This window comes from Lissotriton helveticus, chromosome 1_1 (genome assembly GCF_964261635.1).
Source record: "Lissotriton helveticus chromosome 1_1, aLisHel1.1, whole genome shotgun sequence".
Lineage (NCBI taxonomy): Eukaryota > Metazoa > Chordata > Amphibia > Caudata > Salamandridae > Lissotriton > Lissotriton helveticus.
Genome location: NC_136057.1, coordinates 49,470,508 through 49,483,643, shown reverse-complemented (window position 1 = coordinate 49,483,643; position 13,136 = coordinate 49,470,508). Strand labels below are relative to the sequence as shown.

Genomic DNA, 13,136 nt, shown 5'->3' with positions numbered 1-13,136 from the left:
CGAAGCCCGACATGACTATAGACTGCAGACACAGAAAAACAGCGGCTTGACACGAAAAACTATGCTCCACCAATCTAAACATGGCCCACATCCCTCGTCACAGCAGAGCCAGAATGGGAGGTTTCTCCTTCCATGTCTTGCTCCGACCCGATGGAATTCTATGCCTCCTAACCTTAGAAACAGTCAATATCACTTACTGATCCGGAAACAGTGGAAGGCCCGGCTCTTCTCCATCTAGGCTGACGATTTCGCCTCTCTGCGGCTGTGTTTCATAGGATCCATTTATGTCCCTTGCTGATATTGTCTCACACCCGAACCCTCACCTTCCCCTCAAGGCAGGCAGTCTCCAGGTGTTGTGCTATCTAAGGCTCTGCTCTCTTCTTGTAAAGGGGCAAAGTGGTAACACCCCTGCAGCAAGTGCCTCTATCAGCCGCAGGAATAAGATACAGTGCACACCAATACCCTGCCTAGTAAAGGTCTGAAACAGACCGAAAAAGGAGCATGTACCTACATGTTCACCTCCTCTGTTTGTACCTCATTAGTAGCTACCTGTGCACTTCCTCCGTTTGTATGTCCCGGGTGAGCCTCTTTAATGACGCTTGTGATCCTGGTACTGCCAAGCATGGCCGTTTGTCTATCAGATCATTACCTGATGTCTGCTGTGTGCATCGAGTCACTCCTCTGCTTTAGCTGTGAGTGAACCCTGTGGAGCGAGTACGCAGACGTAAGAGAATATGGAAGGCGATGAACAGGGAGTAAGGTGAAGCTGATTTCAAGAAATGCCCAAAGGTGTAAATGCTGCACACACCTGCCACTGACATCTTTTCCCACTCTGCCAACGCTCCATCCACCCACAGAGTAGCATGCTGGCACCACACGGAAAACATTAAGTCAGATGCCATGGCAAGGTAGAATGAGACAATAAGCAGACGTTTCGGCAGCAGAGATATCACAGGTATATTACAGGTTGTGATGGAATCGCTATAATAAATGCTGCAATCTTCCAAAAAATGCTTGAACCAACCCCAGGAAAGTGGCAAAGATAACTTAACAAACAGAAAAGAAAAGACAGGAGTTGGAACTTCAGCTGCTCCAGTGTGAACAGGAAAGTATTGTCAAGAAGAGTGTGAATGGAACTTCATTTCTTATATACTTCCTGAAGAGTTTTGTTTGTGATATGGTTCTTGAAAGGGTTACCGTTGTTATACACTTCCTGAAACTGAAGTGACAGCAGCACATCCTGATCCATCTCTTTTTCCACAATCCCTTCTTGTTTAAATAAAATCTTGGCCATGTTGCATCTTCCTAAAGCTGTACCTCTAGTGAGTGGGCACTCCATGTGTGCTCTTTCTGGACTAAGTTACTCTGTGAACACTGGAAAATCACCTCCTTTTCTGAAGTAAGTAAGAGTGACATGTTCAATGAAAGATTTAGTTAAATATCTGTGTATGGTGAAATATCTCTTGGTAACTTTCATAAATGGTAAAGAAGAGATATCTTTTACAACTAGTTAAATATTGTGTATTCACATTCTCTTACATTTCCATTTAGTGATTTTAAATCTCTTTACATCCAATAGGAAACCAGCCTTGAATGAACAAATGATCGTGAAATTCTGAAAAAAGTGGTTAGACAAAATGAGCTCCAATATTCAGGAAAAGATCTGCATAGTCAGAGACTGAGGACCATGAACATAAACTGATCGATCCTGGAAGAAGCATATCAGTGGATGCACGCAACAGGACTAAGAAATGACCTCTAGAAAATTAAGGCGACAACACTGACAAACCACCTCCTGTATAAACAGGCCTGCACCACCAGCTTTGATCATGTGTCCGGTATGGGGTAGATACAGCATTGCTCTGCTTCCTGTAATGATGGCAGACCACCATTGAGCACGCTAGGTGTATTATAAACTCTTTCTGGCCAAACCACAGGAGCACGAGAAAAACACAAGGGAGTGGAGCCAGACAACTGAAGGGTAATAGAAAGAGAGGGTCTTTGATCTACAACAGACTGTGCTAATTTGCATCGACCAGGAGGAAGACTAATCTTTACCCGTAACACACAAAACTAATATGCAATCTAAAGACATACCCACCTACAAAGAAGCTTTACTTGCCAAACTAATAATATATGTAGCTGACTAGTCTTGTATTTCTGAAATCAACCATCCCAAAATACCACACACACACCGGGAAGTGCTTTATCAACCATGTTAGCTCCTCAGGAAACGCACTCATGGGATACAGACAAAGATAAACCCGGCCCAGAGACACTAACCAAGAAAGAAAAATCATACCCATGCAGCAAGAGCTTTAGTTTTTCATCGCTACTAAAGAACCATCATCAAACACACACAGGAGAAGCAACGTGCAATTGCAATGAATGTGCTAAGAACTTCAGTCAGTTATCACAGCTCCAAAGACATCAGCGAACACACACTGGGGAAAAACTGCACCATTGCACTGAATGTGTGAAGAAATTCAGTCAGTTATTAGACCTCCAAGTACATAAACAAACACACACGGGGGGAAAACCATACAAGTGCAGTGAATGTGGAAGTAGTTTTAGTGATTCCTCAACACTCAGGAGTCATCAGCGAACACACACTGGGGAAAAACCATTCCAGTGCATTGAATGTATGAAGAGCTTTAGTCAGTTATCAACTCTCCAATCACATCAGCGAACACACACAGGGGAAAAACCATTCCAGTGCAGTGAATGTATGAAGAGCTTTAGTCAGTTATCAACTCTCCAATCACATCAGCGAACACACACAGGGGAAAAACCATTCCAGTGCAGTGAATGTATGAAGAGCTTCAGTCTGTTATCACATCTCCAATCACATCAGCGAACACATACTGGGGAAAAACCATACCATTGCAATGAATGTGGAAGTAGTTTTAGTCATTCCTCAACACTCGGGAGTCATAAGCGAACACACACAGGGGAAAAGCCATTCCAGTGCAGTGAATGTGTAAAGAGCTTCAGTCGGTCATCAGACCTACAAAAACATAATCGAACACACACTGGGATAAAACCATTCCAGTGCATTAAGTGTATGAAGAGCTTTAGTCGGTTATCAACTCTCCAATCACATCAGCGAACACATACTGGGTAAAAACCATTTCAGTGCAGTGAATGTGGAAGCAGTTTTAGTCATTCCTCAACTCTCAGGGGTCATCAGCGAACCCACACAGGGGGAAAAGCATTCCAGTGCAGTGAATGTATGAAGAAATTCAGTCAGTTATCAACCCTCCGGAACCACCAGCAAACACACACGGAAATAACCATACCATTGCACTGAATGTGTGAAGAGCTTCAGTGGGTTGGCAACCCTCCGGAGCCACCAGAGAACACACACGGGGGAAAAACCCTCACCACCCAGCCAGTGAGGAACAGCAACAAGACTGCTCTTCAGCACACCAATCCTTATACATAACACACTACAGGGGTTTGCTCCAGGGTCAAACTCACTTTACTTTCACGTTAACAGCAACAAGTTCTAAACTGGAGAATCTAAATTTAGGAACAAGGGGTTTATACTTCCATTAGTGGCATAATACATTAGAAACCCAATACTTTATAGATCTGTATTAATGATACATATCCAAACACCACCTATGTATGGACATCCAAGAGCCTTTAAAAACCACACTACAGAGGTGTGTACCAGGATTTACTTTAACATTAACAGGAACTAAATTATGATACAGCAAGAACAATCATGATGCTATGGAATGTACACAATGATGACTAGATGTTACATGTTAATAAGAAATTTATGTTTTTAGACGTAATAAAACAACAAATGTATTTAAATTCATGGTATTTGACTGCTGAGTGTATATAAGGCGATCTTAGATGTGATTTATTCCCTAAACTTTAAAGATAATTTGTGATGTCAGCAAGGAGCCTAGTTTATTTGGTAATAGAGGGGTCAAATCTCGATAGCATGACTGCTTTCAGCTGGGAGTCTGTTGCAGGTGGTATCAGAGGGGACTTTTCTCGCCAGTATGCCTTCTCTCAGAGTGAGAAGCGGTTCTTTGCTTGAGATGGTACTACCTCTCCTTCTGTGTTAATGAAGAGAGAAGTGCTACCAGTAATACTGAGATCTGGGATTCACAGCTGTTTTGGGAACTTAATTCAGTCTTTTTTACCCAATCAATACCTGATTTATTTAGGAAAGCTAAAATATGTCTGTGCCTTGGCAGTCCTCTTGTTAATAATCCATAAAAATACCACAGGGATTTAAACATGAATTTGGCAAATACAAAATTGTCTTTTTTTTGTTAAGGTTCTTATATAGCACTGCTTTATCTACTAATGCCTGAGTTTTCTTCGAGCCCTTCGAGAAGTTTTCCATCGACAGACTCAATGGGATTTCCGATGAAAGGCTGACAATCTGTCCAACTCTAAACAAGGATGGTGGGTGGACCGTTGGTTTGGCTGGTGTAACGCTTTGTTGCATTTTTGATAGTGCCCTAAATCCAACCCGCCTTTCTTTAGTGATTTTTCTATTTTGAGTTACATTTGAAGACTGTTCCGCTCATTTATAGTTTGACAGGGGTCCACGGTCTGCCAGAGGAACAGGCTTAACAACCTCCACTACCCCGTTGGACTACCATCCACCATATTTAGCGATCTCCACCAATCTGGCTTTCCCTGTGTCTTCAGAGGAGCAACAGGAGCTCCTCTAAAAGCACCTAAAGTTTGCTGAGTGGCTGCCATTTTCACACGGGTGCACAACAGACTTTTTAGTTTTACTCCTAAAGTGAGAGTTTGCTTTTTGTAAAACCAATAAATCATGTACTTGATACACTGAGAGCTTTCTACAAGGGAGTCTAGGTCATTTTTCATATATTTTTTCTGTTTGAGACAGCCAGTCTTTTCATGGTGTTCCTGAAGAGAAACAAGCAGGTCAGAATGCCCACCATAAGTAGGGCAGACAGTTTGATGTACGTACACCAACGGCCCCAGGTATGTCAGTCATTGTTGTGAGGGTTCCTGAGGTTCTGACCTCTGTTCAAACAGAGGGGAACATTCATAGCTTCTTCTCACCGACCTCCAAAATTCTCCAATTTATTTTTATAATCCTTTTAATACAATTTGCTGATGGATTATACATGAGAGCCACGGCCATGCTTACTTCTCTTACTCATGCATAAGGGATCAGGAGGTTGTCTCTATGATTCTTGGCCTCTTCTTCGCCTGCTTTAGTCCTTCTGGGATAACCTCTTCCCCCAATTTATCCTTCAAGGGTTCCTGTTGTTTTTTAAAGAGCCTTATTTGAACAGTTTCTCCAAATTTGTAAAACTGTCGAAAGTGGAGATTCTTCCTTACAGACCTTGATTGGAAGCTTGCAGCATTGTGTCAGGTGTTGTGTAAAACCAGTGTGACGTTCTCCAAGGCTGTGCTGTGAACCAAATGTTGTGTAAAAGCAGTGTGCCACCCTATGAGGCTGTGCTGTTCAATCAGATGATGTGTAAAAGTAGTGTGCAGCTCTCTTTGGTTGCAAAAGGACATAAGTAACGCCATTGTGTCTCCAAACACTCACTGCTTAAAGCGACATCAGTGTCCTCCTTCCACCTGGGATCCTATCTGTTTCTGACCATCATTAGGAGATGCAGAAGCTACAGAAAGAAGGGCATGAGGATTCACTCATAATGTGTTGTTATTATAATGTTACAGATCACAATGGCAAGTTACAATTCTGTCAAACTGACACGCTCAATTAAACGCTGTGGCACTGTCACTATTGTTGCAACTATATTAAGCTACCTAGCGTCTTCATGTAAGTCTTACAGAATGGTGAACACACATAGATCGACCATTGTATACTCCACACTTTATTGATGAGAAACCTATTGGGAAGCATACAGTAATTTGACTATTAAAAAATGAATAAGGTTAAGTAGACCTCCTTTACCAAAATATCAAATGTTATGATGTGGTAACATAGTCTTTCTTGAGTTAAATCCCTGGCTTGAGAATCCTGGTCTCTCGCCGATGGGTCTGTCAGCAAAACTGACCATGAGTTTGTGTTTCAGACAGCAATCCTTTGGATGTTTTGGCTAGGCAGTGATCTCCTGGAATTCTGTTCGCAATTTCCAGCTGTACAAAACGTTTTTTAACAACAGTGGATTATCCTGCCTTTCCTGAGCCACCAAATCTCTGTGTAGCTAGATGTCTTAAAGAGCAGTAAGCTGGAACATCGGGTCTCTGAGTGCTTGATTCTCAAATTCGTATTTACTTTAGGAAACCTCATTGTCCTCTATCCTCTGCTACTCTTTCCCGATGGGTTACGTGGTCCATGAAACAATCTAGAATTGATAGAACCTGTTTCATGAGGTCATTCCTCTAGGCCTGCCATGACTTCCTAAACCTTTCCAATAAAAGAACATTGTGAGAGCAGCAAATTGATTTTGGCTTCCACTTTCAAAACTTTCCATTACAAACCAATTGTTCATGCTTGTTCCTTTAAGCAGTTTTAAAATCGCATGATGGTAGTCTCCAGTCTTACAAGAAAATCCAGGTGTTCCCAGTGTCTATGATGGAAAGTCCTAATTTAATTAAATGCACTTAGTCGACTATCTTTAATTTTGTGGATAGCAGTTTTATTCTGTTTAATATGTATAGTCCCTCCCTAATTTGTTCTCTGATGCAGTGGTCTTTAACCTGTGGTCCAAGGACCCCTGGGGCTCTGCGAGGCCTACTCAAGGAGTCTGCAAATGTTTTTACAAAATTAAATAATAATAAAATGAATAAAGGATGTACGAATGAAGAAGCAAAACTGAAAATTGTGAACCTTTTTCAATATTTGATTATGAATTAAACAAAAGTTGACTGCTCCTCTACAGCAATTACTTTAAGGTAGTGGTGGATGCAGGTCTCAGCAGTCTCCTTACAATTATGGAAGCTGGCCCTGGTATTGGAACCAGTGCCACATCCCTCGGAACAGGTTGCATTGGACAGGTAATGTAGGTGTCCTCCGAGCCAGCTTCCATGACTATGACTGGCTCTTCCTCCTCATCTCCATCCATTATTCTAAGGCTTTCAGGAACTTTATTTTTCCCTTGTCTCTCATGGCGGGTCTTGGACCCAGCCAGGGTCCAATCAGACCCGATCATCAGACGGGGAGGTGAGGGGGGGTTGGAATTTGGAGAAGATGATGGAGTAACTTTTCTTTTTTTTTGGCTGGAGATCAGAAATCTAATGGTTCAAGAAGAGGTACATCATGCTCATCAGGAAGCTCAACCTCCTGTTCTCCTCGTACTTCAGAAAGATGTCTAGCTGGCTGCCTCTCCTGTTGTTCCCTTTGCTCAGTTTCCTGCGGCGACTGGGTACTAGTTTACAGCGGAAACCGATCCAATTCAGACACACTGCTTGTCGCCATGATGGCAGTGGCTGCCTCGCTGGGAGACCTGGCCTTGGGCTTAGGATCGGGTGGTGGCATTGATCCAGCGAGGGAGCAGCTAGGTGCCGAGACGGTGCAGAGTGTTGCGGGCGGTGTGCCATTGTCGCTCCCACCCCCCTCCTGAGTTCTATGGGGCGTGGCTCATTCTCTTTACAAACTTCTAGGTTCCTCGCAATAGAGGTAAATCCCCAAACTTACAAGTTTGTTTTTTCCTTTTTCTTTTTTGCACCATTTTACACATAGTGCTATTTTTAACTTTCACGACCATTGGCAGGGCGGGCCTTAGCGCGCCCCTCCTGTCATTGGGACACTCGCAAACTGGTCCTGAAGAAAGCCCTGTAAAGTCACACATATCACGGGCAGAAACATGTTGACCTCCTTCTTAGGGTAACACCAGTATATTTTATTTGGTTAGTTTTCCCTACACATAATAAGTTTTTAACATGTCAGGTTGACCAACCAATAAATGATTTTTTGGTACAACCTCTGACATTTTTAACCTTACTATAATTTTTCACTCTTCATCCTCACAAGAAACTTGCTCCGCAGTCTCCTGGCGTCGCAGCACACCGGGGAGGTACTCGATCTCTCCCGGTGGACCCGATGATGAAGCATGTCACCACTAGGGTGAGTGAGGGTTTCCTGAAAAAATTTTGTATTTTTCCGTGAAATTGGTCTTATCATCTGACCACTTACAACTGGCCTCAGACTTCACGTGCGACAACCACTTTGTACCCCTCCCTTACGGACACTCTTTCTTTGATTACTTGTGATATTAACTGGGGACCAAGAGTGCCCTGCAACCCTTTCTCTCTTTTTGTTGATATATTGATGTAGGAGTGCCACACCACGTTTCCTAAAAAGGTGTTTGTCGTCATGCCAGTGGTGGCAAAGGCAATGTGGTTTTTTTCTCTTCCGCCTGGGCCCCTTTTTAGGCAGCACCTTTCTTTGGGCCTGTCTTCAAGCTCTGTCAGTTTGCACTTTGCTGCACAAGCAGAAGAGAGAATGACTCGCATGTTGCGTTCAAGTCAATTTGTGCTGTAGGTAAAGTGGCTGTTATCTGTTGCGCACCAGGCTAAAAGCAAGAAAAACATTTAGTGCAACTGGGCATTTTTGCAGTTTGATTATTTATAGTACAGACAATATAATTTAGTGAAGTTATCTTCTCAGAAATAATGAACAACAATAGTGTATCCTTTCCATTCGAAAGTCAAACCACACTATCACCATATATAATATTTCAACCAGGATATCAACATACAGATGTAACTGTTTGCTTTATGTGCATCAAAGGGGAGACACCTATGACAGGCAGGGGAGTGCAGGGGAAAATGGAATAATCCTTAAAAAATTAATGCTGGTGTAAGCCTATGGCAGGGAGAGTGTCCAGGGGAAAATGATTAATGACAATCCTTAAAAATGTTATGCTGAATGCCGATGTGTGGCAGGCGCCTATGGCTAGAAGGGTGTAGAGGGAAAATGTCAAACATGAAGAAAAAAACTTTTAAATAAAAAGAAAAGGAAATAATTGCTGGTGGACTATGAGAAATCTATTGGGAGGCAAGAAGGTATGGGGGAAACAAATGCATATAATACATTTTATCGAACACTTTTCATAAATAATACATATTCTAGAATGATCCACGTGCATGTTAAACTAAGTGATTTCATGGAAACAAAAGATTTAAAAATAAATAAAAAAAGAATGGCAGAGCCTTCTTCTATCAATCGCCATAGAAAAGGGCTTTGAAAACTGGATATAACACACAAGTTGGCTATACAAACTGGCTGCTAGCCACTTGGTCGAAAATCAACTACAAGCATGGTGGACACAACAAAGAACACTTGCAGGCCTATGGCAAAGGCGCACTGGCCGGCTGCCCTGTAGCAAAGGCTCATTAGCTTCAAATGAAAGATGGCTCAGGAATTTTAGGTGGAAATCTTTATTCAGCAGGTTAACAGCGGTAAGTCCAGTTGGAGAAATGACAACCGTCGTTCACACCCACATAGATCTCCCCTCTCTTCCAAAGGAAAGATGCACCCATGCACCCTCCCACAATGCCAACCTCATTATCTAAAATGTGGACACGAGCGCGAACAGCAGTTTCATACACGGGTCAACCGTAAACCATTACAAACGGTGCACCGAGGAGCATGAGCACAACATAGGAAGGCCGCGCTTGTGTATACAACATACACAAAATGGCAAACGGTCACATAGTCAAACAACAACTACAAGCAAGGAGGCATGGACAACAAAGAACGCATGTAGGCCTATGGCAAAAGCACACAGCTGGCTACACAAAATGGCCACCGGCCTTATGATCAAATAACTAGGCCTGGGCAGTGAACTTCGCTCCGTTCAGGGAGTTTGACAAGTTTTATGCACTCCACGGAGCTCACGGAGTGCAGAAAACTCCGCTTCGCGATGTGCAGCTGAGTTTTTGTCCCGTTGCGAACGGTACGTTCGCGATCGCGTACAGTAAGTTCGCGAGCGTGAGTTGCCGCTCGGGTAGAATTTCTACCCGAGCGGATGAATACAGCACAAACTGAAGTTCGCACTGCACTCTGCCACTCGCAGAGTTTTTTGTAACTTCGCAGAGTTCTGCGAACTACTCCCAGACCTAACAACAACAAGCAAGAAGGCATGGTGGACACACCAAAGGACACATGCTGGCCTATGGCAAAAGAACACTGGCTGCACAAAATGGCCACATGGTCAAACAACAACTGCAAGCAAGGAGGCATGAACAGCAAAGAACGCATGCAGGCCTACGCCAACAGCATACTGGCTGGCTATACAAAATGGTTGCCAGGCACATAGTCAAATAACAACTACAAGCAAGGAGGCATGGTGGATAGAACATATCTAGACCTATGGCAAAAGCACATTGGTTGACTGCACAAAATAGCCACCGGCCACATGGTTAAACAACAACTAAAGGCAAGTAGGCATGATGGAGAGCACATGCAGACCTATGACAAAAGCACACTGGCAGGCTGCACAAAATAGCTACAGGTCACATGGTCAAACAACAACTACAATCAAGGAGGAGCGGTGGACACAACAAAGAACACATTGAGGCCTATGGCCAAAGTACTGGCTGGCTACAAAAAAGGGCCCCCAGCACATGATCAAACAACAACTACAAGCAAGGAGGCATGGTGTACACAACAAAGAACACATGCATGCCTATGGCAAAAGCACACTGGCTGGCTTCAAAAAATGGTCACCGGCCACACAGCATGGAGAACAAAGACAAATGGTGGCCTATAGCAAACACACACACACCCACCCACTGGCCAGACAAAGCCCCGCCAGCATAGCCATCATTGGGACACCCTAACTGTGTAGCGCATTGCTGGGTCGCGCTCACCTGCCATTTGTGCCTGGATTTCTGGAGGAGGACTCTGCCTGCCTGAAGCTCGCCGCACCCGCTTCGCGGGCGCCGCTTCGCCGGCGCCGCTTCGCCTGTCAAGGAGAGGAGGAGTGGAGTGGGAGACAAACGTTACCAGAGGGCTGCAGGGCTGCGAGCGTATCAGGGACTCCAATTCCCAGGAGTCCCTGAGATACCGCTGACCACTTCCGGTCCGCTCTCCCTGCCGGCCCGCCCACTGCCCTCAGACCTTGCTATATCTGGGGTTACTCCTCCCGCAGCGCGGGACGCAGCCCGGAGCAAAGACCGGGCTAAGAGCGGGCCGTTTGAGGCCGTTCGAGGACGGCAGAGGACGGCCCTGGCCCACCCCCCTTATTTCTCCTATCCCGCTTGTTATAGTATCATCGTGCTGAGACAGGTTAGCTTAAATTGAAGCTCCCTAAATTAGTAAGTCGAGTGACGACCCTGATCTCATCGTGAGCACCATGAGTACTAGGATGACACGTAGCAAAGCCTCCAAAGGTGGTTCACAAATCTGTGGCCCTATGGACGACTTCATCACCCGCACAAATATAGCCATCGATGAAGAAATATCCAAACTTCAAAGCCGGGTATCCCTAGAATTGGTAGCTGCACGTAGGCTGTCCGAGGTAATTGCCCTCTCGAAAAAATCATCCCTAGGACATATAGCCTCTGCTGTCACTCCAGCACGTCCCGTCCGCCAAATAGTATTACTACTCAGGTTGATTTACACCAGCCCCCGATTACTTCCACCCTCACTCTGCCCTTAGAACAATCACGCATTACAGAAGAGCTAAGCTTCCCTGCACCTTCTCACGCCCAGACCCCCACCCTTAATCCCCTTCCCCAAGAATTCCCAACTACTTTCCGTGTCAGTGGTGCACAACCCAAAAGAAAACGCCAATCACGCTCAGCCTATTCTCGTAAAAAGGCAAAGGTGGCAGTCTCCCACCAGCTCACAATGACCAACGCTCAGGCATGTAATGTTTTACCTGAGGGTACATCGAGCACACAGTCAGTATGCAAAAGTATGGGAGAGGGTCCAGCCAACACTACCCCAGAAGACGAGGGGGCGCAGGTACAGGACCAGGGAAGGAATGATAAGGAATTTATAGATCAAGTCTGGGAAACATTAAAAAAACTTCTCTCACCACTCGACTTAAGATTGTCTAGGATAGAAAACAATCTACTCGAGATGGAGAAGAGCATTATTGCTCTGGCCACTCTTGGCCTGAGAAGTCTTGAAAACCAGGGCGTGTCCTTATCTGACCCACATTTGCCAGCCCCTGTTTTGCAAGCTGAGCAGCACCCCCCACCAGTACCTGCAGCTGTAAGGCCTGTTCCTAAGCCGAGGACTGTGGCTGTGGATCAAGTTTCCATAACCGCTAAACCTCAGGCTACCAAACCGCAGATTCCCACACGGAACTCTAAGCCTGAAAAAGTAAATCCAAACCTGGTAGCATCCGCCAGACCCCATCCTGCCGAAACCCAGGGTCCTCATCCAAAAGAAAATTTTAGAGAAGGCTATATAGACCTTCCACCAGAGGCCAATGACTACGTGGTCGTGTTGACAGGCGTCCCTGTGATCGGCTCTGACCAACACGAAAACCACTGGTCATTGAAAAATAAAACTATGCATTGGCTTAACGTCAACAGACCGATTCCCAATGGCAAAAGAAGCCGAGTAATGATGGTCCGTAGAATACCCTGGGTGGGCCCAACCAAGAAATCTATGCAAGGGGACTGTGTAGTTGTAACTTTTTTTTTTTTATTATTTTTATTTTTGGTGTTGCATTCTCATGGTATATATTCACAATTTAAACGTACTGTAGATCAGCTTCAACATTCAGCCGCCTACGATCAATAGAGCAACTTTTAAATTTTTTCCCCCCCCCCCGACATAAAACTTGCTACTTCAGGGGTTGCATTGTACAAACTTGAACTGTAGGCCATTGTAACCAGTATCTGCATGCAGGCATTCAGCAATACTATACATAGTCTCTGGCGATAGTAGTCTCTTGACCCTCAAATCCCCTGATCCCGGACTCCTGCAGTGAACCTGGGCCACCCGCTTCCCCCCTCACATCAATCCAAGTCTTCATCGTCCCCTGAGCTGTCGCCATCCTCCCCTTCGGGCAAGGGCTCACAAATGTCCCCCCTGTATGTGTTCCACTGTGACCAAATCCTGTTCCATTTACGTGGATTATGTCTCTGTTGATATACTGCCCTCTCCGTCACCATGAGCACATCCATATTCCTGCACCATTGCGCCAGTGTCGGTGTCTCTAGTGCCCCCCAATTCTTCGCTATATCCCGCT

At 44.7% G+C, this 13,136-nt stretch overlaps 1 protein-coding gene across 1 annotated transcript in view; it reads left to right on the top strand.

Annotated features, from left to right (window-relative positions):
* Nucleotides 1-3,779, top strand: part of LOC144767327 (uncharacterized) — a 92,475-nt gene extending 88,696 nt beyond the window's left edge. The window contains exon 4 of the mRNA XM_078650812.1: nt 1,580-3,779. Coding sequence (XP_078506938.1) covers nt 2,216-3,124 — 909 coding nt within the window. The 5' untranslated portion in view covers nt 1,580-2,215 and the 3' untranslated portion in view covers nt 3,125-3,779. The remainder of the gene's footprint in view (nt 1-1,579) is intronic.
* The last annotated feature ends 9,357 nt before the right edge of the window (nt 3,780-13,136 follow it).